This window comes from Sinohyriopsis cumingii, chromosome 12, assembly GCF_028554795.1.
Source record: "Sinohyriopsis cumingii isolate HCF-2022 chromosome 12, ASM2855479v2, whole genome shotgun sequence".
NCBI classification, from domain to species: Eukaryota; Metazoa; Mollusca; class Bivalvia; order Unionida; family Unionidae; genus Sinohyriopsis; species Sinohyriopsis cumingii.
In genome coordinates this window covers 79,261,224-79,286,897 of record NC_142972.1, presented here as the reverse complement: position 1 = coordinate 79,286,897, position 25,674 = coordinate 79,261,224, and the positions used below count along the sequence as shown (strand labels likewise).

At 35.1% G+C, this 25,674-nt stretch overlaps 1 protein-coding gene across 3 annotated transcripts; it reads right to left on the bottom strand.

Moving 5' to 3' along the window:
- Positions 1 to 328: 328 nt before the first annotated feature.
- LOC149786802 (glucose dehydrogenase [FAD, quinone]-like) lies at positions 329 to 25,341 on the bottom strand. Of its 3 annotated transcripts, none has more exons than XM_089977303.1 (12): positions 25,173 to 25,341; positions 15,903 to 16,036; positions 14,427 to 14,635; positions 12,587 to 12,776; positions 11,554 to 11,688; positions 11,045 to 11,166; positions 9,201 to 9,368; positions 8,445 to 8,595; positions 7,377 to 7,525; positions 5,675 to 5,840; positions 2,756 to 2,978; positions 329 to 2,461 (listed from the first exon to the last, which is right to left on the bottom strand). In XM_089977303.1, exons 1-12 carry the CDS (start codon positions 25,199 to 25,201, stop codon positions 2,284 to 2,286), a joined length of 1,854 nt encoding a protein of 617 aa, XP_089833429.1. In that variant the 5' UTR covers positions 25,202 to 25,341; the 3' UTR covers positions 329 to 2,283. The 3 variants fall into 3 exon arrangements, with proteins under 3 accessions (XP_089833429.1, XP_089833428.1, XP_089833430.1); XM_089977302.1 differs by having other exon boundaries at positions 5,675 to 5,849; positions 25,173 to 25,340; XM_089977304.1 differs by lacking the exon at positions 15,903 to 16,036 and having other exon boundaries at positions 5,675 to 5,849; positions 25,173 to 25,319.
- Between the last annotated feature and the right edge of the window lie 333 nt (positions 25,342 to 25,674).

Below are 25,674 nucleotides of genomic sequence, written 5' to 3'. Positions count from 1 at the left end.
TTGGAAATGAAAGCAGAAACCTGCATCAAACAAGTGGCATGGTAAACATACCCTTGAAACTCGGACAAAAAGAAAACAATTACCTGGAATGTTTAGTACAAACCCCTTAAAATTCCATCAGCAGGTAGAGTTATTCCTTTTCTAAGTAAACTGCTTATAGGAAGACAGTATTTTAAATTTAATTTACCGTCTGACGCATCTGTTGGTGTATGATAGTACAAAAGTACATAACACAAGAGCTACTGATGAATGAGATAATTAAGTATTTTTCGTATCTGCTGATCTAACCGCTGCATGAATAGAAATAATGAGGAAGGAAATTCATTGGTATATTTTAAGTTTTTTTTATTTGCAAACCATGCTTTAATATCTCAGCCATCAAGTTCATTGACTCGCTAATGCGATTTCTTTGAATTCCAACATATATTCATAAAATATGTATGTATGTATGTATGTATGTATGTGTGTGTGTGTGTGAGAGAGAGAGAGAGAGAGAGAGAGAGATTTCAATACACAGTGATACTGTTTATATCGTTGTAATTAATCTGATTAAACTCATATTTTTTTAACTTAGTCCTCAACGCGTCAAAACCAAATGAACATCAAGTCAGAAGATCTGATTTCAATTAGATTGTCTTTGTATAAACATCGTATACTGCTTCTGACGTTCCCAAAATTTCGTATACATTTGACTCACAGCCATCTACTAATCTGGATTCAGTGAATGGAACCAAATGGTGGACAAGTCTTTTGAAATATATTCGAATTTATTTCTTTAGGATGGTGAAACATGGCTGAGTAACTGAGACCACGCCCTGGTCACTTACATGTCAGAGGACCACTCAGTCAATTTGTATGCACGTAGAGCAGTGCTGTCCAACCCGCGGCCCGTGGGCTGACTTTAAATGGACCGCCAGAGCTCGAGCAGTTTTGTGATACGGCCCTCGGCTTCAAGAAAACATTTTTCAGTGGCCCATGGCGTTAAAAAGTTTGGACAGCACTGACGTAGAGGAAGGAAATTGCTTGAATCAATACAGCCATCTCATATGTATGCCTATTTTCAATTACTTTGCGTGAAATGTATTATATATTTTAACGTATTTTCGCTTTGGGGGTAAGTAAGTTAAGGTCTATACGGAAGATTTATGTACTGCCCGATGTATGGCCTCATTAAATATCAGACAAACAAACAAATAACCACACAAACAAGTAAACACAAAATACAATTTTTACTAATTTTAACGGCGCCATTGTGAACTCCACCCGAGACTGAATTTTATTTATATTTCGTTCAGCAGGTAATTATTAAATACCAAATATCTTTTACATTTTAGATAATCTACACACGAAAGTAAAACCCTTTTATGCGTTCACTAAAACCGTAAAAGGTTTTGGCTTGATGACTTATCATTCAAGGAGAAGTGGAACTCGATATTAAAACTCCAAAATTACTTTATTTCCCCTGAGTTACTTAGCTCCGGGAAACAGTGACTTTGCTTTCAAAATAATACTACCGTTTCAAAATAAGCGTAGAAAAAGATGCCGCTGTCTAAACGTAAACTTGACATCTCCGGTCGGCGCTGAACTAATCAGCTAGTACGAGTGTAGCTCGTTTAAGAGAGAACGCGGTTCTCAGCGTCATTAATTGCTGACAACTATAACCTTTTAAGAAGCTGGCCATTATTTGTTATTTGTTAAGTTAGAAAAGACTTTTTTTTAAAAAAATCTAAAAATAACGCTAATCTAGGGTACGGACGGACACGCACATTAAATCCAAAGCGATCTCAATATCGATAACGGACCCGATAAAGAAGACGCTAGAGTCTGCTGCTGCTGTTCAACAATCACTACATGGGAATAAACTGTATACTGCGTATTGCGAACTTTACTAAAATGATATCCCGTAACCTCAAAACAGGCAACTCTCAATTCAGTTAATTTGTCTCATATTCTGAAACAGACTATAGCTCATGAGTGCACTATCATTGTTGAATATGGATAGGAGTTTCCATTGGCGCGGGAGAGAAAACAAGACGCTACGGTCAATCCTAGTCGATGGTAGTAGTGAATCATGTGTGTTGAGTCAAACCCTTCTGGATATTATCTGTATTTTCCAAGTATCGCATTCCCTTATCTCAAACCATCAGAATACGCCTTTACATGTGTCACTGACAACTGGTCTACAAGATATCCAGTGTTCGGCCAGCAGGGAAGTCATCTTACACCCAATCATGTTAGGATTCTGACATGCATGCACACATAACGAACATTATGATCAGTTCATCAAGAAACAAGTCTGAGCTTTTTAATTCGCTTTCGGAATTTTTCCACTGTATTTTTCTTTCTTATCATATCAGCTGCTTTCTCTCCAATCATGATGGTGGCTGCATACGTGTCACCGGAAACCGTCGTGGGCATGACCGATTCATCTACAACCCTTAGATTTGCAATACCCTTTACCCTGCAATGACATCGAAAATATAGTATATAATTTTGTGCATGAAACTACAAAGAAACACCATTACATCATACGTGGAGTTTAGGCTTATGATTCTAAGTTGATAGCTATTTCCAACTAAACGTATTGTTCGTGTCTCTGGAACACTGATATTGTTTTATACATACTCGCTTATGGCTGTATCATGCGAGAGATGGGAGAATAAAGGTTATGATGTACGCAAGACAACGAACAGTAGTACTAATTTTATTGTAATAAGTAAGGAGAATTTAAAGGAAAATCATTTTAAAACACTACCTCAGTTGGGGATCGAGGACACTGTCTGACCCCTTAACCGGTCCAAGCCTGCACGTGGAAGTAGGCTGATTTGACGAAATAGCATGGTGCCTTAACAGGCATGTCCAGTAGGCATCACTGTACATCCGGTGCTGGATACAGGATGGGTACGGTTTGTCTGCCAAGTGGGCTTTCATCTTTCGAAAAGGTTTGGTATTTAATAAAGAAAGCGCCACTTTGATACCTGAAGAATGATAAAATAAAATATCGAAAAATATTACCAAATTGCATGAGATAAAAAGGCCTTATCTGAAATATACCTCGGAATCAAGTCATATCTTAAGCGGTGTTCCTCAAGGATCTATACTAGGGCCCTTTCTTTTTCTACTGTTTATCACGACTTAGCCTTGTATTAAGCGCACTCTTAACACATATCTTTTCGCTGACGACTCTGCATTGCATTCATCTAGTAAATATCTTGACTTCATTAAAAAATAAACTCCAAATCGACCTCAACAATATATCAGTCTGGTGTCAGCAAAACAAAATGCATATTAATGTCTCTAAAACGAAATGTATGGCAATCGGAACAAGGCAGCGCCTATCTACAATCAAGGATTTATTGCTAACTCAGAATGGCTTAGATGTATTTATTGTCAAAAATCAAAACTTCTTGTTATCTACATTGATCAACATCTCAGCGGGAATGCACATATCGGGAATGCACAAATCTATTATCTATGTGCAATGGTAGTCAAAAAAATAAATCTGTTAAAATTACTGTCGAGATTTCTACCACCCCATTTACTAGAACTTTATTTTTCGAAATGTATACTACCACTGATTGAATACGGCTGTATCATATGGGGAAACACATCCAATTATATATCTTTCCAGAACTGATAAACTTCAGAAAAGGGCAGCCCGAATAACAATGAAACTTCCTATTATGACTACCTCGAATGTTTTGTTTTCACGTTTACCATGGCTACCATACAACAACGTATTCTTTATTTCAGAGGAATCACGACATATAAATCTTTAATCGATCTTTTTCCAGATTATATCTCTAACCTAACTGAACTAAAATCATCAAATACCGAGCGTAATCTTCGATCGACAACTAACAACGATCTCCAGATTCCTTGTTTGAAAAACAACCTGTTCAAAAGGTCATTCACTGTATCAGCACATACTGTCTAGAATTTCTTCCTCCTTAGGATACGTAATTCAAATTCTCTTGCCTCTTTTAAAATATAATTAAAGACATTCTTTCTTGACCAGCTGAAATGACATATTAAAGCCTCTGGATAAAGAGCCTTATCATTGTGTCCAGAAATAGTAGTCCATCTTTTATTTGATGTATTTATATACGACTTAGGTTATGCTAAATTGTATGTACCTATGTATAGTATATTATCTATATATGTATCTGTTTCCCAGTATAGTCATATATATTCATTCATTTTAAACATATGTGAATGACTGCGAGGATACCTATGTGCATGATTTTTTTTTATATATAACCGATTGCAAAAATTGAGGATCACATGGCAGATGGGTCAGTCATAGCCAAATGTGTTATCCTCGTTAAAGAAAGATTATTATTAATTTTATTATTATTATTATTATTATCACTATTATTATATACTCATTTTTTTCGTCGTTGTCAGAATCGTGCAATATTACCCGATATTGAACCCGCGCGACCATACACATATAGCATTCACGTGAATAAAGGAACTACTTTCTATTGTAAACAAACAATGTACGCAGACGGCAGCACTTTTGATTTGTACACAAATCATGTACACTCGCGTAAGATGCTCTTTACGTTGTGGTTGTTTAAATTTGTTTCTGAATTAACTAAAACAGATGTTTCGTGGACTGACACATACCAGTTGCTTGGCACATTCCGCATTGATACAATGTTTCGGATTTACGCTAGCTACAGTATATAACAGACGCAAGATAAGGTCCTTGCAAATAACATACAAGTGACAAGTCATATACTCTCTTCTTTAGCTGGTGATAATAATGGCAAAATAAAATATACTTACAGTTCTACATCCTGAATTTCCTCAAAATGTATTTTCTTAATTCTGCAAATCTGAATTACATGAGCCATGTCATAGGTTCTCAATCTGGATTACATATTTCGAAATTGTACTGTAATTTCGAATATAAGTGCAATTACATCCTCCTTACTGCACTCAAAATGAAATAAGCATTAAATTCAATAGCGTCTTTTTCATAATTTCATATTTTTCCCACATTATGATTTCAAACATTCAGTGACAGAAACAGAAACAAATTTGCAGATGTCAATACGCTTCTCCCTAGCTTCTTCAATCTGACGTATTTCATGTGGAATTGTCACATACAAATTCAGTCCATAATCACGAAATTTCATAGAATCGAGAAAAATACCAAAATCTATTCGTTCCAGATCAAATGGAAAAGTTGTTGCAATGCACATTCATTCACAATATGACTCCAAATTTCAATTTTAACTAGACACGCAATTTTCTTTCGAAAGTTATGTCGAGCGCGCGACGAAGTTCAAATTTATCGGGGCGGAGTTTGTGCACACTAATAATGTTCATTTGTGTAATGATGAATATGCGCTTGCGTATTTAGTTTGGCATGCGGCATACATTCATTTACTTTGTTTAAAGTAGTGTATTTTGTTTATATAATTAATCCTATGGTAGAATGAAATAAATGAGCATATAATAAAAAGGTTACTGCATTTGTACGGGAAAATATGAACTCGTTTTGTCGGAAGGATATACAGCACTCCTAAGGTCGTGCAGTATTCCATTCAAAATCTCGTTCATATTTTCCCATACAAATGCAGTAACCTATAATTACTGCACTAATTGTAAGCTCAGGAAGATTTGAAATTTCAGCATTGGAAATATTACGCACAGTTCTTACCTCTGATAAAGGTGTTTATGTCATCTTGTTCTTTCAAATAAATTGGGTCAATTAATGGCATATCTAAAGGATTGCTGCTCCGGAGCTGAACGGTTCCCCTGCTCTTTGGATTAAGCAGTTTTACAGATATAGTAAACCCGTCTGTTTCCTCCATGATGTTCCAAGCCTGACCCATCTGAACACAAATATATATATATATATATATATATATATATATATATATATATATATATATATATATATATATATATCGCATGTTAATGATTCCATAGTTCAATGTAGGTTCCAGCACAGACTGGCCAACATTTCATCTCTTAACTTAAATTAGTAAGCGTAAACCCACTTACTTTGGAAACGAACTTTGAAGTAATCCTTGCTAGTTTGAGCAAACAATGTTTAACAATTCATATATTATGCTTAAGTATAATACGGACTTAAGAATACTTTAGAAATATAAAATCGTAGAAGCTGCTTATGATATTCTGAGATTTTCTTCTTCTCATTCAAAAGACGTTAACATGCCCATGTGATACACCAGTACATACTGGTGTTTTAAGGAAGTAATTGAGACTTGAGATGAGAGTAAGTCCTGAATTTTAAAGAAGTAATTACCACTTGAGAAGAATGTAATTCCTGGTGTTTTAAAGAGGTAATTGAGACTTGAGATGATAGTAAGTCCTGAATTTTAAAGAAGTAATTGAGACTTGAGATGATAGTAAGTCCTGAATTTTAAAGAAGTAATTACCACTTGAGATGATAGTAAGTCCTGAATTTTAAAGAAGTAATTGCCACTTAAGATGATAGTAAGTCCTGAATTTTAATGAAGTAATTGAGACTTGAGATGATAGTAAGTCCTGAATTTTAAAGAAGTAATTACCACTTGAGATGATAGTAAGTCCTGAATTTTAAAGAAGTAATTACCACTTGAGATGATAGTAAGTCCTGAATTTTAAAGAAGTAATTACCACTTGAGATGATAGTAAGTCCTGAATTTTAAAGAATTGCCACTTGAGAAGACAGAGAATCCTTGAGTTTTAAAGAAGTTACTGTCCCTTGATAATAAAGGACTGGGTAGAAGAAATGTTTTGTCCATGATATAAAATACAGTGCAAAGTGATAATACGATTCAGCACAGGCCATGCCACATTGTAAATATCGTGGATTGAAATACGTTTTTTGCTTCATGTTTATGGAAGATTTTAAGACACAGATATCTATCTATCTATCTATCTAATATATATATATATATATATATATATATATATATATATATATATATATATATATATATATATATATATATATATATATATATATATATATATATATAAACGATACGAGTTCTATATATTTACCTTTGCAATGATCTTTAATAGGTGGTGATTAATTCTTATATATACCTTATTGATAGAAAAGATTTGATGGACCTGTATCGAAATATCATTTATCACACACACACACACACACACACACACACACACACACACATGTATGTCTCATAAATCTTCTCTAATGACAAATAACAGCCTGCTGGGTTTTTTTTTAAAAAAAAACTTGAATCAATTTAGTCTGATCAATTATACCTACTGTAAAGATATGAAACATATTGTAATATTCGTGATTACCTTGCATACGATGATCTGCTAAATTAACATACAGCAAATTAATTATTCATACCTGGAAATATGCAAGGATTACTTACATCGGAACTTTCCTTAAAATGATCCTTCAATTCTTGCTCATTCATCACAGCTTTTAAGGTCAGCTCTACATCTGGTTTCCTGATTCTGGATCGGGGATCTGTTTTCATAAATGCGGAGGCAATCAATCCAGAATTGGAACCTAGAACACCTGAAAGAATCGTAATAGAGCAATGTCCACTTTAGTTAGTTTTGGTCAGGTAAGGTTATAGTCGCATAATGTGCCGTGTTCAGTCGTTCAAGACTGGCTTCTGCAATAAAGATGATCACAAAAATAGATCTGAGATTTGTTACTTCAAGTTTGAGTTTGCTCTACACTTCCATAGAAATGATCTTCTGTATAGATTTTATTTGAGTTGGGTCTTTTTATAGCCCTGCAAAAGTTATGTTATACAAGTATTTCAAGACGATGAATAGAAGAGCACGGGTGTAATTACAAGGAGTGTGTTTGTTTCCATTACAATGGACCACTCCGGTGGCTTAAGTGGTGAGAACATCCGCCTCGGATGTGAGAGGTCACAGGTTCTAACCCCGGCCGTGGAATACCAAAGACTTTTAATAATGGTACTAGCAGTTGCCTAGCTTGGCGCTCAGCATTAAGAGGTTAGTGCTAGGACTTGTCGGCCTGGTGTCAAGATAATGTGACAGTGGGACATGATGTTACATGTTTGCGGCATGATACCCCAGTGCTAGACATCACTATAAACGGTTACACTGCAGACATCGTAGCGATATGACTGGAAAATTGTTAAAACTACGTTAAAAATCTAAATCTCTCTCTCTCTCTCTCTCTCTCTCTCTCTCTCTCTCTCGATTGCAAGGTATTCTTTCAGTCACCGCCAATCATTCAATCAGCCGATTTATAGTCAGGAGTTTACTTTCATAGATCTTTCTTTAATCAGAACAGGCATCTATTCCTGTTCTTTAGCCTCAAAGAAACTCATATATTACACTTCAGATGTAAACAAAGTGGGAGAACAGTCCATTTTCAATCGAGATAATCATTCTTTCATACGCAGAACAGTTACGGTTACGTTCAAGGTTAAGTCTTACAAGGAATGACAGCTTACCAATACTGAAAAGGAAATACTTCATTTGGGACAGTAGACTGAACGCTTTGTCTGCCATAATAGAACTACTCTGATTGGTGGCTATTCTTAGGCTGAATATCATGTGATCTTGAAGATTCTCTCCTACTGGCAGGTCTGCGTGGATAGGGATCTGCAGCAAAGACATTTCGAGAATGTGAAACGAATTAAATTTCTCTAAAATGTGTTTAATAATGGAATTCGCATTACTCTTGTATGTCACTACAAGGCGTGAGTGAACTACATGAGGCCTAGACTGGCTTATTGTTCAAAGCTTTGTTTCTGAGAATATTTGTGAGAAACATTGCAGCAAAAAGATGCGTTGCACATCAACACCATCTCTGAACTACTCTGGATGATTTCAGTTCCATTATTTATGTCGATTGTTTAATTTAAATCGAGATAAACTATAATTCGTTTTAGAAAGAGTTGTAATCTTCGTTCAAGTATAGTGGATGTGGTTTATTTCTTCAGTCTACTTTGCTGCTGTTATCTTATTTTCCTTGTGAAAGTCGCTACCTTTCCTGTTATAGTTTCATTTTATGTTTACCTATATTCATAGCTATGATTCCTTTTATTATGTTTCCTATAGTAATAGCACCGGTTCCAGATATTATAATACTTAGAAATAATCTTCACTAACTTTAATTTCCATTGCTCTCAAATGATGGCGCGATTTCTTTAATGTCATTGTGTCATTTTAGCGAAGAAATTCAGTCCCTGGAGAGAGGCGCTTACTTTGAAATGCTGCAACTGTAGCCTGGGTCCGATCCCTGACAGAAGCAGGATGTGTGGTGACTCTATTGGACCAGCGGACAGAATGACCTCTTTTGTGGCCCCCACTGTTTGCTTCCGTCCGTTCCGCAAGTATTCTACGCCGACAGCTCGCTTATTCTGTATTAAAATCTAGCAAGAAGAGTGATAAATGAAACGGATGTACCCAAAAACTACGCGAAATGGATATAAATAGGATTCAGCTCCAAAACGAATATATGGCAAATCTGTAATATTTACATTTACCGATATGCAGACTTAGACAAGGGAAAAAAACACAGTTATTACCTTTACTGAAGTTGTAGTTTTAAATATTTCTAATTGAATGATATCACAAAGAAAATGTACATCTTAGCATTATCTTCACAGGTCCAGACTTCATAGACAACTAGCTCATTTTTAGAGCATGTCCTACACGTATACATAGCGGAAAGTAAAACCAGTCTATTCTTTAATTAAAGTCTGTAGCTACCTCTTGGTGCATAAAAAAAACCCATCTTCTACTGCGCATGAATGAATGACTGGGCAAGCGTATTGGGAGTACAGTCGTCAAATCTGACGCTCTTTTTCTGCATAATTCATGATTCGTCTCCAAATTATATTCATGTTTATCATGAACACAGTATAATGAATCGCTGCCCGAATACGGTGCATATAATATGGATTCATTTTCACGATATATATATATATATATATATATATATATATATATATATATATATATATATATATATATATATATATATATCGAATATTAAATTCACTGTACAGTTCGTTTGTAACTAATCTGTATTATGTTCAATGTTCCACATATTCTGTTCAACATCGGTCTTTATTCCTTTTTGCTTGTCTGTAATTATCTCATATGATTGCTTATAATTTTGTCTTGACTACGTCTTAACGCATATTAAACACAATGGCAGGTTCACATAAGAGCTGTAGCAGAAATTTGATGATATTGACATTTTAGATAATAGTGACAAAACTGAAGGACTGCGTAGGTTAGAATGTAGGAAGCTGCACGATACGATTTGTTGAGAACACCACCAACCTGAATAGCTTCTCGTTTTATGACTGGTGCACAAATGTGAAATTTGTTTGTATGTTTCTTTGTTTGGTTTGCTGTTATTGTTTTATAATCGTTATGCCATAGTCCGCAGTTTACTTTTCTGATGTTCCTCTATCACTTCAATATAGATAATTGAAAACAACTATTTCTGCCATCGAAAACACAAGCTATAAATGCTGGAATTTAAAGACACGAGTAATCAGTATTTAGTTAAGCACTGCTAGCCATTTCAGAAGCGCTTGGTCTAGTGCCCACTGCGATGTTAAACAACAATTTGTGACTTTGTCTGTGAAAATGTCCACCCAGTGACGATATAACAAGGAATGGTTTTGTTCACTAAGACTAGATAGGCCTATTATAAAGTTATGGATGATACCGTGCTCGATTAGAATTATCGGTAATGAAGACGTTTCAGTCTCCAAAAAAACTATTTTTCTCAAAGGCTTATCTTTTTTACCAATACGAAGCGAACGCATAAACATTAAAAACCACCATGAACGAAAGCCAGACGACGATGACCAAAAGCTTCTTGGAGACTCTGTCTAGGTCAATAGTTCAATTCTGGTGATTGTTGAGACATTTTGTATACTTAGACAATGAAAGAATGGCATTTCTATTCAGATGAAAGTGAAGCTGATGATTACTACTGGTTTGACCTTTGGTCAGAGAGCCACAATACAATACACCCTAAGTCATTATAAGAAGAATGATGCCGGACTTTTGATTAATAATCTTGTACCTTGATAACCACGGAATGTATGATGACATGGAGATTTGGCCTAGACATAGCGGGTCTGAGAAAATAATTCACGGTGCTTCCCCTCTGGCCGTCATCCACCGTAGACTGCATCAAGCAAAACCCTAAAGAAGTACAGAAAGAAAGAAGAAAAATGACCAGTCCACAGTGAAGTTGACTACATTTTGAGTTGTATTGACTTCACAAAACAGTAGAAGCCAAACATGTTGATTCTGTACTTCAGCTCTCTCTCTCTCTCTCTCTGAATTATCTTAGGAGTTTTAAAGACCGACTGTATTCTTCATGTTCTTTCAAAAAACATATGTTACGAGCATTATAGCTTATTGAACTTTACTGAATGTTATTGTTCTTAAATTAACCAAATACTAAATTTTTTATCAGTTCAGATTGAACATGGTTACACTCTGAACCCTTTGGCTGTATTGATGAATCAATTTGTTACCGCAATAGTCATTAAAACAATCGGCTTTGTTGTCATCCGTTCTTCTAACCTATGTCCGCCTTGCCATTGCAGTCAGTCGTATCATATCCCAACTCCTTTCCCGCCTCCAGGAACGCTTCACTCAGTTTCGGGTCTACCACTGATGTATCCGACACAGAAAGTAGTCCGCCTTTTGAATGATATTCTGAAAAATGAAGATTGGCGTTCTGAGCACTTAGGTCATGAAACAGAACATGGTTGCAGTCACAGTATCATTCTAATTCCCTCCACAGAGGATACAGCTGACTGGCCACATGTTAAATGTAGATCAGCTCTAAAGATACCAGACTTTGCAAGCAAATTTACCTCAATATTTTTCACTTAAAAACAAAACTACTTCAAATTTGACAATAAAGAAGAAGCATACTTAGCATTACGGGAAAATAACTGATGTACACTGAAATTATAACTTGGGAATGGAATGTGCATTGCTTGTAGAATATTCTGTCTCCGATTGTATTTCTGAAAGCAAAGTGAACATATTACACATCTTTGAGATGTGTTTTTCATTCACTCATAGACAGAGTGTTACAAAAAGCAACAATTAAACCTAGTGCGCATATAGTTCTACAAACTTTACCTCTATTATGAAATTGGTACTTCAGAATTAATTTTTTTTTAAAATTATTTCTCATAAACCATATTGTTAGACCCTTATGCAATGGATGCCGTTAAAAGCCCCTTACATAAGTAGCAATCAAACTTTGTACCTCTCTTGTGTTGTAAAACGCCATCGCTTTGTTGCATTTTTCTTTGCACGATTTTAAACCTTAAATACGGTGGCCGATAATATTTGACCCAATCTTTACGTATATATGGGAACGTAAGATAAGAGGAATATTCTTCTCTCCGTAAATCTGAAAGATTTATATGCATGAAATTTAAAAGAATTTTAGCAATTTAAATTCAGAGCAACTCTGACATAATGTAAAAAAAAAAAAAACATTTTGAGGAATTAAAATAAACCTTTGCGAGAGGAAAACTTGTATCTCAATCTTCAAATGATTATATTGTGTGCATAGTATTGAGATAAAAAGCCTTACCCGATTGTTTAAATTGTTCTATCCGCATATCTTCTGACTTTAAAAAGTACGGTAGTATGTTTTCGAAATTCCATGCGGAAGAACTGAGGTTCGCCCAAGTCTCATAATCATCACGTGATCCGCGAGAATAAACCATGTTGTTTGTCATGCCAGAGCCACCCAGAATTTTCCCTCTCACAAGACTACATCTCTGTAATGAAACATCGTAAAGCACTGATTTTATCATGCTAAAAAGAAAATTATAAAAAAAATATAGATGAAAATTATTTTAGAGAATTATCAAGTATATGTGTGAGATCATCTGCAAAAACTAGAATTGTATGCCATTTATTATTTACTACCATAACATTTTATACCTATATTACCTTTATCAAATAAGCATCTCTACGCAGATTATTAATTAAACTGATCAGATATTGTCTTCTTGTCTTCTATCTCTCTTTTCCGTAAAGAAATTGGAAAAAAATTTATTCTGCATAACTGCCAAATATATATTTCTGTTAAATAACATAATTTATATTTGTTTAAAATTTCCAAAATTAAACTACCTTGACACTTTTTAAGAAAATTCCACTGTGATATATATATATATATATATATATATATATATATATATATATATATATATATATATATATATATATATATATCTCGAATGTTTGTTCAAAATCAACAGATGCAAATTGGCCAGGAATATATTTTTCCGAAACGTATATGAATTTCCCTGTCATAAATCCGATTTGCTTTTCTATCATTAGTGTTCCAAAACATTTTTGCCCTTTTGGCTGTATATCCTGATGCTAATTAATAAATCGGCAATATAAAGGTAATATAAAGATAATATAAAAGTAATATAAAGCCGGTGGTTGTCTTATTTTAGCTGTCTTGGTTTATCGAATATGCAAAGCATAAGATCCCTTCTGACTAAAGTCCTTGTTTTGAAAGGCTTATATTTGATGTAATATGTTTAAAAAATAATATTTAAAATAATCCAAAGCAAATCCATCAGGTCTGGGAGATTTCTTAGCTTTGTTTGTATTTGTTAAAACTAAATCGTTCATCTATTTGTATTTATTCTTCCAAAAAGTCCGTCTTCTGTTTAGTTAATTAACTGGGGTAAACATTTATATGTATGACCAGACTAATTTTCTTATTGTTCTTCTTAAGAAAAAAAATAATTGTGCTTTCTGAGTCCTATCATTAAGAAACTAAACATACAGACATGAAAATGAGAAAATTGTCTGCGTGCCTTTTTTTAAATAAATATTTTGCATACATCCTTATCTGATTTGTTACACTCTTTACCCTGTCATTTAGTTTAAGTAGAATTTTCTTATCATCTAGTCACCTCAGCCTTTTCGGGGACAAACTAAACGTGAGAAATGAGATTCTTATTCAAAATAATTTAAATACTTTCACTCCATTCGCTAAGTTGGTCAAATGCTTGCTCCATGATTCGACGTCTATATTTGAATCCGTCCAGAGATTTATGTATTCAATAAATTCCAAACTGAATGCATTACTACTGCACAATGTTGATGTGTGATCATAGGAAATGTAATATATCACGGAATCCTAACAGTAGCTCATTTCTTTGTCTCGCCTTCAAGTAGTAATGGGGGTACTTTAATCGTTGAGATTAAATTGCCCATCCTTTCTCTATGGGAATATGTCTTGTCGAGATGCTTTTCCGTAATATCAAAAACTAATTTGGTATAGATATGTGTTACGGTTCCAGAAGATGCCCTGGGAGAAAATGTCCTCTGTCTTTCTATCAATCAAAACAGGCGTGCATTTCAAACTAATAAACGAACAGAATTAATTCAAAGAAAATACGTACCTGTTCTTTTCCTGCAAGGCATGCGTGTTTCTGTTGCACAGTTTGGTACTTCCAGTCAGCGTCGGTGTCGTGCGTCACGAAGGCAGTAAGAGGAACATGGTACCAGATGTTACTCGTCTCCTCGCCCCCTGCCTCAAGTACCAGGATGGTAAGGCTAGGATTCTCAGATAACCTGGCTGCCAAGACGGACCCAGCCACTCCACCGCCCACTAAAGGAAAGTGGACAATTATTTAGCAAAATAAATATCTCTGATACATTATCAAAAAGCAATTGCTGATGTTCTGGGCTCCTCGATAGGTTCTCCTATCCTTTAATGTTACACGAACGCAAACAAAAATTAAGCTGATAAACTATCATCATAAAAATGACAGAACGAAATAAGGAACTAAATGGTGGAAAACTACGGAAACTTTCAAGACGTGACCTAATGAAAGAAAGAAGCAACTAAATGGTGGAAACCTACGGAAACTTTCAAGACGTGACCCAGTGAAACAAAGAAGGAGCAAAATGGTGGAAACCTACGGAAACTTTCAAGACATGACCCAATGAAAGAAAGAAGGAGCTAAATGGTGGAAACCTACGGAAACGTTCAAGACGTGGCCCAATGACACTTTAAATTCAATACTTCAAAACGTGACCCAATGACACTTTAAATTCGAAACTGATCAAGGTAAACGCGGTCATGTTGAAGATGTTCAAACAAGTTAATTCTCAAACTGGGAAAAACAACAATTGAAAGGCTATGGTCGCCTTTCCACATCACAATAAAAAAACAATGGAAGATAAAAAGACGGCATAAGATGATTATACATTTTCACGTGATAGATAGAATTAAAACTGAAGGTCGCATGGTGTGACAAATACAAGTGTAAGTTCACATCAGGAAACAAACGAATTTTGGCGTAGGTCTCAAAACTCGTTTTGAGCCACCTTTGCCTTCTTCAGTGATTCATCAATAATGTTGTACAGGCATAAAGCGAAAAGCCAAAGTAAAGATGAACACTATTTACACACTCCAGTCTAATAGAACGGCCTTCAGAAAGTCGAAATCGTTTGTTTTTGTTTTTGTTGTTTTTATAATGCCATTCTAATCGTAAAATAATGTATTTATGTATTACAGGGCTTGACAGAACATCAGGACACTAATGACTATACAGTACCGCGTAAATTTAGGTATCCCAGAAGAACATACAAACCAATGATAAAGGCAAAAACGGTAAAATACTTCAAATACAAAGTCATACTTTTAAAAGGGCCCGGGCATCTTTTCTTGTGAACATCATGACAAAATGAATCCCAGGACAAAATGGGTGCTTCCATTAGTCGTCTTTTATAAAATAAACGAAGGCTCTTGGGGCCTATCCCCACGTAACCGAGCTGACAGGGAGGGGTATAATGGAAGTAAATGAAAACATAATCCATCTTTGAAATATTGCAGCTAGAAATAACATATTATTTGGTTTCATATCGCTCACCTATCACGTAGTCGTACGTGGCCAGGGTCTTTGTGATGACGGTTCCATGGGGAGATAGATCCAACGTACGAATATATGTCAGTGCGAAGAGGCTTGCAAAGGTTGTCAACACTATCCACCAACCCAGGGTCTTTCTATTTATACAAATAAATGGATACAATTATTCAAGTCTGAGTATAATATATTTTGTTTATAAACATGGGGAGGGGGAGCTGTTGCAGAATGCAGGACCCTTTTCTGTGGCAGTCTACTCACCACCCCATTGGTCATCCTTTAGCAAAGAAGGAAAAATGGCAATCTAAATTAATTAATCTATAGATGACCAGCAAGGATTGCTGTACTAGTATAGCTCGTCGGGGTCACGACATCTGACGATTTTGTTTTAAACAGACTTAAAAGGATTTCTGCATATTTTCTTTCTCATAATAAAATCGGTTTTGAGAAACTCTCGATTATGTGTACAAAGCTTGTCATCAGCATTATACAGGGACTGAAAAATATTCTTAAAATATTGTCCGCAAATTTATACATTTTGTCAGGTACAATATTTTGTGTTTTTAATGACGTTAACTTCTTAAAAGTCCACTTTTAAAAAAAAAAACACTTATTAATTTCTGAACAAGCAAGAGTGTTGCAATGTTCTCGTTCCGAACACTGATTCTGTCAAATGATCCGGACTCGTAGTTTTGACAATATATCAATTACCGAACGATAGTCAATAAAAAGTGAAAACTACCATTCAGACTCTGTTGTTGCGTAAAACAAACATAGACCATGATATGCGGCGCATTAGAAGAAGGCACATCAGGGTCTATGTTGTTTGCAGTTTGACCCGATTTATAAGCGAGTATATACGGCATCTAAAGTCATACGCTAAATATCTGCATGATAATCATGAAACAAGTGATAGGATAATTGACAACGGATGGATAACTGACAACGAATGGATAATTTCGTGTCAAGAAACATTTTTGGTGTTGACGGACTTTAAACTCCAAAATTTGTTTGTCATCAACGGTTAGGTCCCAGGTTCTGTTTGGTGTCTTTTTCATTAAGTATGTGTTTTGTTATGCCAAAACTTGTGCGATCTCAGTCATATTGTTCTTTGAATAATCCGACCTCATTTATTGTTTTGATACATGCATGTTTATAATTACGTGTCGTGGATTTCGTTTAAGATATAAAAAAAAGAAACTTAGTCCTCCTCTCAGCTTTTGCGTTACGTGCTTGCAGTGCTTGTTGCAAAGGGTGTCACTTCGTTACTTCGTTATTGTTGGAGAAATAAACATACACACACGTACATACATAATATATATATATGTGTGTGTGTGTGTGTGTGTGTGCGTGAATATATATATATATATATATATATATATATATATATATATATATATATATATACACGCGCACGTATATATATATACACACACACTCACATATATATATATATATATATATATATATATATATATATATATATATATATATATATATATATATATATATATATATATATATATATATATACACTTAATGTGTCCTCAAGCTAACTTCCTATGTCGAGAACTATCAACGAAAGAAAGTTACAGATATTTTGCATGCTTTAAAATCAACATCTAAATTTATACTCGGCTATAATCATATATACATAATACAGAAATTTTCAGCCTCAAACTCGCCTAGAATCATAAGTACACAGTACAGGGATTTTCCGCCTAAAACTCAGCTATAATCGTATTAAAACAAAACAAGCACTTTTCGCCTCAAACTCACCTATTATCATAAATACACAGCGCAAGCATTTTCCGTCTCAAACTCATCTGGGATCATATATATATATATATATATATATATATATATATATATATATATATATATATATATATATATATATATATATATATATATATATATACATACATTGTCCGGCTCAAACTCTGATATACTCATATATAAATAGTACAGATATTTTCCACTTAAAACTCAGCTGTAATCATATATACACAGTATAGGCATTTTCTGCCTGAAAATTACCTTTAATCATATATAAATAGTACAAGTGACATCCGCCTCAAACTCACCTATAATCATACTGTACAACCATTTTCCGCCTCAAAGTCACATATAATCAGATATACACAGGATAAGCACTGTTCGCCTCAAACTCACCTGTAATCATATATACATAGCGTAGGCATTTTTTGCCTCAAAAGTCACCTGTAATCATATATAAACAGTTCCTTCAAAAAGAGGAATAAAAATTCTGCATATTAATAGGTGCAAGTAGTTACCAAAGAATGTGTACCAGTCTACTGGTGTTCCAAGTAATGAAAAGATAGGTCAATTTTCTAGATGTCATCTTCTAAGATTCTAGGCGGTTCAGCTAAATGATCGGTGCATACGCGATTTCCTCCAGAGGAACGTTCGTGTCAAGGTAACATCTTGCCACTAATAGACAAGGATAGTTAAGGATTGAAAACAGCAATGCTGTTTCTAATTTATTACATAATAAATTCATTCATGATCTGTAGATATCATACAGAAATAAATACTTTGTATTTGAGACTTTACAGTTTATACCTCAGATGCACGTCTGGCCTGATTTTCTGATACACACGTTTTGCATCGTTCTTTAGAACTAATGAAATAAGCATGTGTTCATTCTAATAAACACTTCAGCCATTGATAAAAATCCTGAGAAAGAGACAAATCATCCAACCTTTATATTTGAGTAAAATTGGAATAAAATCTGACCTCCAGTTCAAGGTCAGTGTTCGAAAGGAACTGATCTATCGCTTTTTTAAAGGAACTACTATGCATAATGGAATAATTTGATATAATCTGAGTAAATTTACCATCAATAAGTTATAAAAAATACTTTTTAAAAGCCCTTAGTTATATTAAAGCATACTTTGTTTGAACGAATGACGTAACGGCAAATGATCTTATATAGGGTAGACAAATTTAATCATGAAAACCCACAACTGAACAAATAAAAGTATTTATGATATTTAATTTAAAAAATCTGAACATCTGGAAACCTAATATTACTATTCATTTTTGACGAAAACTTGTGATAGGTATTATATATTAGGGAAAATATGTGAGCATTCCTGTTACTATTTTTAGCCGGCGTACAAGAATAAAGCACCACCCACCTGATAAAATGAACAGATCACACGTCCTTAAGCTGGTTACATATTACTATGGTGCATATCTATCTATCTATCTATCTATCTATCTATCTATCTATCTATATATATATATATATATATATATATATATATATATATATATATATATATATATATATATATATATATATATATATATATATATATATATATATATATGTATGTATGTATGTATAGCATCATTTCTCACCCCATCACATTCTTCTGACACTAGGCCCATCAGTCCTAATATTAACCTCTTAATGCTAAGCGCCAAGCGAGGCAGCTGCTAGTACCATTTTTGTTACTCTCTGGTATGCCTCGGCCGGGGTTCGAACCTCCCGTATCTGAGGCGGACGCTATGTATGTATGTATGTATGTATGTATGTATGCATGCATGTATGTATGTATGTTATGCAATATCCTTTGCATTAGCACCTATCTTTGCAGATACAGGCTAGTGTAAATAATTTTTATTCGTGGTATAGACAATAATGGCTATGGTTCAAATAATTCAAAGTTCTCGAATAAACGTTTGATAAATTTAGCAACGTTTGCAACAAGGGCAGTGTGGAGGAGCAGTGGTTTGAGCAAGACCTTAAGTCAAGTATTGTCTACATTTCTTGAATTGCAAGAAACTGATCTTGTCATTCCAATTTTGGAAAATGGGTGCATGACAAAGCATTCCAGTGTAAGACCTAGTTACTCACTACAATTAGAGACTCCGGTTATATAATCAAATATGTAGAGATTTAGAAGGCTGGGGTTCGAATTTTATTCAGGTAAATACGACTTGTGAAACTATATTGTCACATTTCGAATTGAAGAATCTACTATAAGGTGTGAAACGTGAGGGACAATTAAGTTTTCTATATGTCCCAAGTTTAACTTTGTATCTCAGTGAGTATGAAAGTTAAGCCAACTCTCGTGACCCACTCGCACAATGGATCTGCGAGAGTCAAACAAAGAAAAGAAAGAATATTAACTTGCAAAGCACCAGAATTGAATGAGTTAACAAAGGCACTAGGAATATTTTTCTCCATAAAATTGATTCAAATTCTGGAGAGAGAGAGAGAGAGAGAAAGCATTTGGTTATACCAGATTACCTTCACCACCCACCTAAAACCATGATTTTAACATTCAAAATGGCCAGAAACTTACACTATACAACCTTCTGACAGTTCGTAAAGGCTCATTGATACGCGAGACTGTTCAGATACACTTTCTGTCTACAAGCACTGATAATAATGGCATCTAAGTAATAATACAATTTCTTGAATGAATAATGCCGGAAAAAATGAGCCAGTTGAAATTCACACGCCAGATAAAGTGTGCTGGTAGTGTTATAAATCTCACATGACATCAGATATTAACTTTAACTGAGTTTCATTTAAGTATAATCCAATTATTTGTTTCACAAAACGGAAATTTGTTAGTCAGTTGTAACACAGGACTACATTTATCATTAAATTTGTACACCCTTATCAGATCAAATTTTCTACCACATAAAATGACGTTCATGAAATTCGTCGAGTAATGTGAGTCTCTTTTTCGCAGAGGCTTTCAAAAATACAGTTCATTTGAATCATAACTTTCATTTAAAATGTGTTCTCATGTCAGATTCCGTATATTATGTATCCAAATTTGCCTTTTCAACATGTAGCAAACATTTAAAAACAATTACACTTGTTCCGTCTTCTCTCTGAAGGAGCAATTTAAGGGATAAATATAGAACAAATACAAATAGGAGCAAGTAACAGCAAACATTGTAATTAGTTGGGAGATCATGGCGAATGCATTCCTTGTTTTCAGTGTAAACTAAACAATAACCGATAATAAAAAAACACACTAGACCAAAGTTCATGGCTTCCAGAATAAATGATGGGTTCAGCCCTCGTGTCTTTATTACAGAATGTGATGTGATGTGATTTGGATTTTTAACGTAGCTTTAACAATTTTCCAGTCATATCGCTAAGATGTCTGCAATGTGGCAGTTTATAGTGATGTCTAGCACTGGGGCATCATGCCGCAGACATGTAGCATGATGTCCCACCCAGTCACATTATCCTGACACCGGGCCGACCAGTCCTAACACTAACCTCTTAATGCTGAGCGCCAAGCAGCTGTTAGTACCATTTTTGTAAGTCTTTGTTATGACTCGGCCGGGGATCGAACCCACGACCTCCCGCATCCGAGGCGGACGCTCTAACCACTAGGCCACCGGAGCGATTATTACAGAATATCCATTCTGGAAACAGCCGCCTCTTTTTGAAGAGTGTCCGGTTTTCTTGGAATAAGTTACCACTTTCCATTTATCTTTTCAATTAACTTCACCACAATAATACAGACGGGTTATAATTATATTCAGCAATAATATGATATTGATGATGATGATGATGACTAATGACCCCATCTAGAGTTAAAGACAATGTACAAAAGTGGGTCCGAATTATGAGAGAGAGAGAGAGAGATAGACAGACTCACACAATAGAGAAAGGTTTATAATTCGAGATTCTGCAGTGCAATTTTAAGTTGTTTTTACTTTAATCAGGACATCATTTTAATGTGAAGACTTTTTCATCAATAGTGTGCTTTCTGGCGGCTTTATGAGTTAGACCTAATTACGAGGAAATGATTGTGAAACTCTGTAATTGTTTGTTTGGAGGGTGGGGTTAAAAGTCAGATCGGATCAACGGGTCCCCATACTTCTTCAAGAGCATATGGCTTTTATGATACATAGTCACAAAAAAGCGAAGATACCAACTGATTTTTCCGTAAATATAGTATTACGTTTATGTCAAGGATTTAACTAACATTTGAATGAAAACTCCAAGTGTCTCCGCTCATTTCCACAAATTAGACGTTATTCATCGAATAAATATTTGTACTTTCTCGTCGATGCATGTATACGGCTGGGTATACCGTACAAGTCCAAAGAGTTAGGTAGTTTCCTTCAAATGAATCCAACTTCCCAATTATTAATTGTGAGATTAATATCAATTAATTATCAAGGGCAAAAAAATTCAAAACTACTTCTCATCTTTATTTTTTCTCTAGAATGATTCCTTTGCAAATACGGAATTTATTTTAATGCATGTCACTGAAATGTGTTCATACATGTATGTAGCTGAGTATATAGTTTACAATTTGCCATAAAACAGACCAACTGTTTGGGATCTGTTGTTCAGTCACATGATTGTGTTAGAATGCACAACGAATCTACATAAGCAAAATGTATATAAAGTTCAATCACAAAACAAACTATAAAGAAAATGGAAGCAGTCGGGTATAAAGTACCGTCTATACTCGCTTATGCATCGAATCCAACTGAAACAACATAGACCATGATCTGTCGGCGCATAATGCGGCGACAGATTATAATCTATATTATTTGTTATACTGATTTCTCATGTACTTGCATAGATTCAGATCTGTCGTCGCATTATGCGGTGTCAGACCTGGGTCTGTGCAATTTGCACTTGTACTCGACTTACAAGTGATTATAAATAACATTAAAAATATGAAGCCCAAATCAAATGAAGTTGGTGGTGGAGGGGGATTCGGGTGGCCAAGTGGTCTAAGGCTCTCGCCTTTAAAGATCACGGACATCTCATCTCTATCCACTGTGTTCGACTCTCGAGTTCGGCCAACGTGGACATGTGAGAAAGCTTCCCTGTAGCTTCCCGTGGATGGGTTGTTCTGCCCTATTCTTCGGCCAACAAATATACTGGCCGCCACGTATAGCCTATCATGTGCGGATCGATGACGTCAACAAGAACAACAACTGAGTCGATATATGAACACATACGCTGGGCTATGATTAATCGTCATATATGTATTTCAGTTTATCAAGTGCTTTACACATTTCTTTTTAGGTGATATTGAGCTAATTAATGTAGGATTTTAGTTATTTAATCTAGATTTAAATATTATATCAGCTGAAATCTAACAGAAACTAAATATCAATAATTTACTCAGAGCGACCCGAAACATTTACGGATACCAATTTTATCAAAATTGACCAGTATAGAAAGAGGAGACATAATCTTAAGCATGTTGCCTGAATAATAAACAAAAATGACAAGATAAGTTCAGAGAAATTGTTTCAAAACACAGGAAATTTAGGAACGAGAGAACATTTTCTGGAGCTACAGAAAAAGAATGAACAGAAGAACGAAAAGAAAAGTTCTTTCACTTATTATTGATTTCTGTAACAAATTACCTAGAGAGGTTGTAACAGCCGAGTCAATCGACTCTTTTAAGCACATCCTAAACGTAGCCACAAAAAACTATCGAGATAAGTGCATTTTCAAATTGTATAAAATCATCGCAAAGCTCTTATTTTATTTCATAGTGTAGCTCAAGTACCAGTATACTCGCGATAGGTCTGATCCAACTGCAAGCTATAAAGATCCATTATGCGCCGGCAGATCTTTGTCTATGCAGTTTATTAGGATAAATCAATAAAACAAACAACATATACACTGATATGCCTGCACGTTATGTTACGGTAGATCAGGGTCTTCGCTTTTTATAGTTGAACCCGACTTGTACGCGAGTACAGACGGTAAGTTCATATAACAACTTATCAGTGGCCAATGAACTAAAACTGACTGCCACTCAAATATTAAATAGGCTTGGCTGACTAATATTACAACGAGAACGCCCAAAATTTCTTTAACACGTTGACCCCTGGTGACAAGTAGTAGCCTACTGCCGCGCTCTGTAGCGTCAATGTCATGTACGATACACAAAAGTGGGTGGTATTATGGAAAGGCAGGCAGATGTAGCTCTACAATGATACCAAATAATCTGGAAGTTCTAGTTTTACTACAAAATACAGAGGGAAAAACCTCATTTTTTGGACCAGTTTTTTTTTCCACCCAAAATTCGCCCGTTGTCGGAATCCGAGTTTGTGTCCGGATTTTAGACTTTTTGGTCTCGTATCTAAGGCAGACCGGCATGAACTGCAAACAGACAGACGAACCGTTGCAAAAAAAAACGGGATAAGATGAGCATTTGGAATAAAGAGTGGTCTCGATACGAAAGAAAAGAGTTCGTTAAGGGGGCGTTCACCAGTTATTATGTACTTTTGAGAGAGTGACGCATATAAGGTGAAGTTGTTCGTATTTAAAACATGCACAATGGAGAGAATATTGGCATACCTCTATGCTACATTAATGTAATGTGGATGATATTTCTTTGGATATTTTACTTTTGGAAACTGTACATGATTTAAGCACACTGCTGACTAAAATGTCTGCTCCCTTGTGTTAAAAAAATCTGCCTGAATTAGTCTAAAGTACACCATCCATAGTAGCTATTAAAATAGGGGAAATGAATTTTGCCGGACTAGACAATACCAGCTTCTGAAAGTGCAATGAATGAATTATCAAATATATAAAATGTTAAAAAAGTTATCTGCTCTTTTTTTATACAATTTACCTCTGAAGTTCAGAAAGTGAAAATGACCAAGTAGAGCTAGCACTTTTTTGAAAGGTGCACATCTGGAGTAAGGCCAAGCTGTATACTCTATAACCCATATTACACCCATCAATCATACATCACAATAATGGGAATTAAAGGTTCTTTGAATTATACCCAAGATATGCAAGGTTTTTTTTTAAATAGCCAGTATAAGCAGTGAGGAAAGCCGGGTAAATTCTTTTTAATGAGCACCTCTGTGATTTACATTTATTTTCCTTCGTGTTGCCCATGGTTATTTTATGGGGTTGGGGTAGGGGCGTTTCGATCATAGTGACTTTGAAAATGCGAGGGAATTATATCGATACAGTGGCATTATAGCTATCCGAAATCGTGATAGCTGTTAATCTTCTTCATTGAAAGGTAAAGCAGAAGGACAAGAATATTCTAAATACATGTATTACAATTGTTCTGGCTGACGTTCTACTGTATAATTAAAACATGGATTCATGTCTAAATTTCCCATGTATTTTGGGTATTAGAATGATAACCTTTTATTCAAAAGAAAATATCACGTCTGCAAGCGTTATTGAACTGGAACGTAGCAAAGTCAGTAAAATATTATGTAGCTTTATACCATAATTCAACTACGTAAGACAACATAAAATCTTACTTTAGATCCTCGCCCGTCAGAGTGCGCATGTTGCTGATCTCGGGGCCACGGGGTTTACCCGGCGGTTGGGGACCAGAAAGGGAGATAGCAACAAACCCTTACACCACTATCCTAGGTTTCTCCTGTACACGCGGTGCGGCCCGCTGTCTGGCACACCTGCTGGGGTTACATTTCGGTGGCTGATACTATGACTTTGTTGCTATGGCAACTGCGATACACGCGCGTAAGTACCATATTCACGTACAACCCAGTGGATGTTGCCAACAGTACCGAACCCATTTTGCTGATACAAAACACCGCTACATGAAGATTATATTCAAAATCTTTTCTTTACTTAAACATAGTCCTGTTGTCTCTAATTTTCCTGCCAATATTCAAATTTAAAGTTTGCTACGATAAAAAATTCAACTGATGGCTCCATCCAGGAAACGACTGTATGTACGGTACCTAACTGTTCTGCAGTGTAAAATCTACATAGTAAACAAATCAGCATACCACAAGA

What these genes read in the sequence shown, in the direction of transcription:
- LOC149786802 (XM_089977302.1), bottom strand. Translation starts at nt 25,201, where the DNA reads ATGCGCACTCTGACGGGCGAGGATCTAAA. An exon ending in AGAACAATTTAAACAATCGG is followed by an intron (nt 11,689 to 12,586) that starts GTAAGGCTTTTT and finishes TTCATTTTTCAG; the next exon opens with AATATCATTCAAAAGGCGGA. An exon ending in GTATTTCCTTTTCAGTATTG is followed by an intron (nt 7,526 to 8,444) that starts GTAAGCTGTCAT and finishes CGATTCTTTCAG; the next exon opens with GTGTTCTAGGTTCCAATTCT.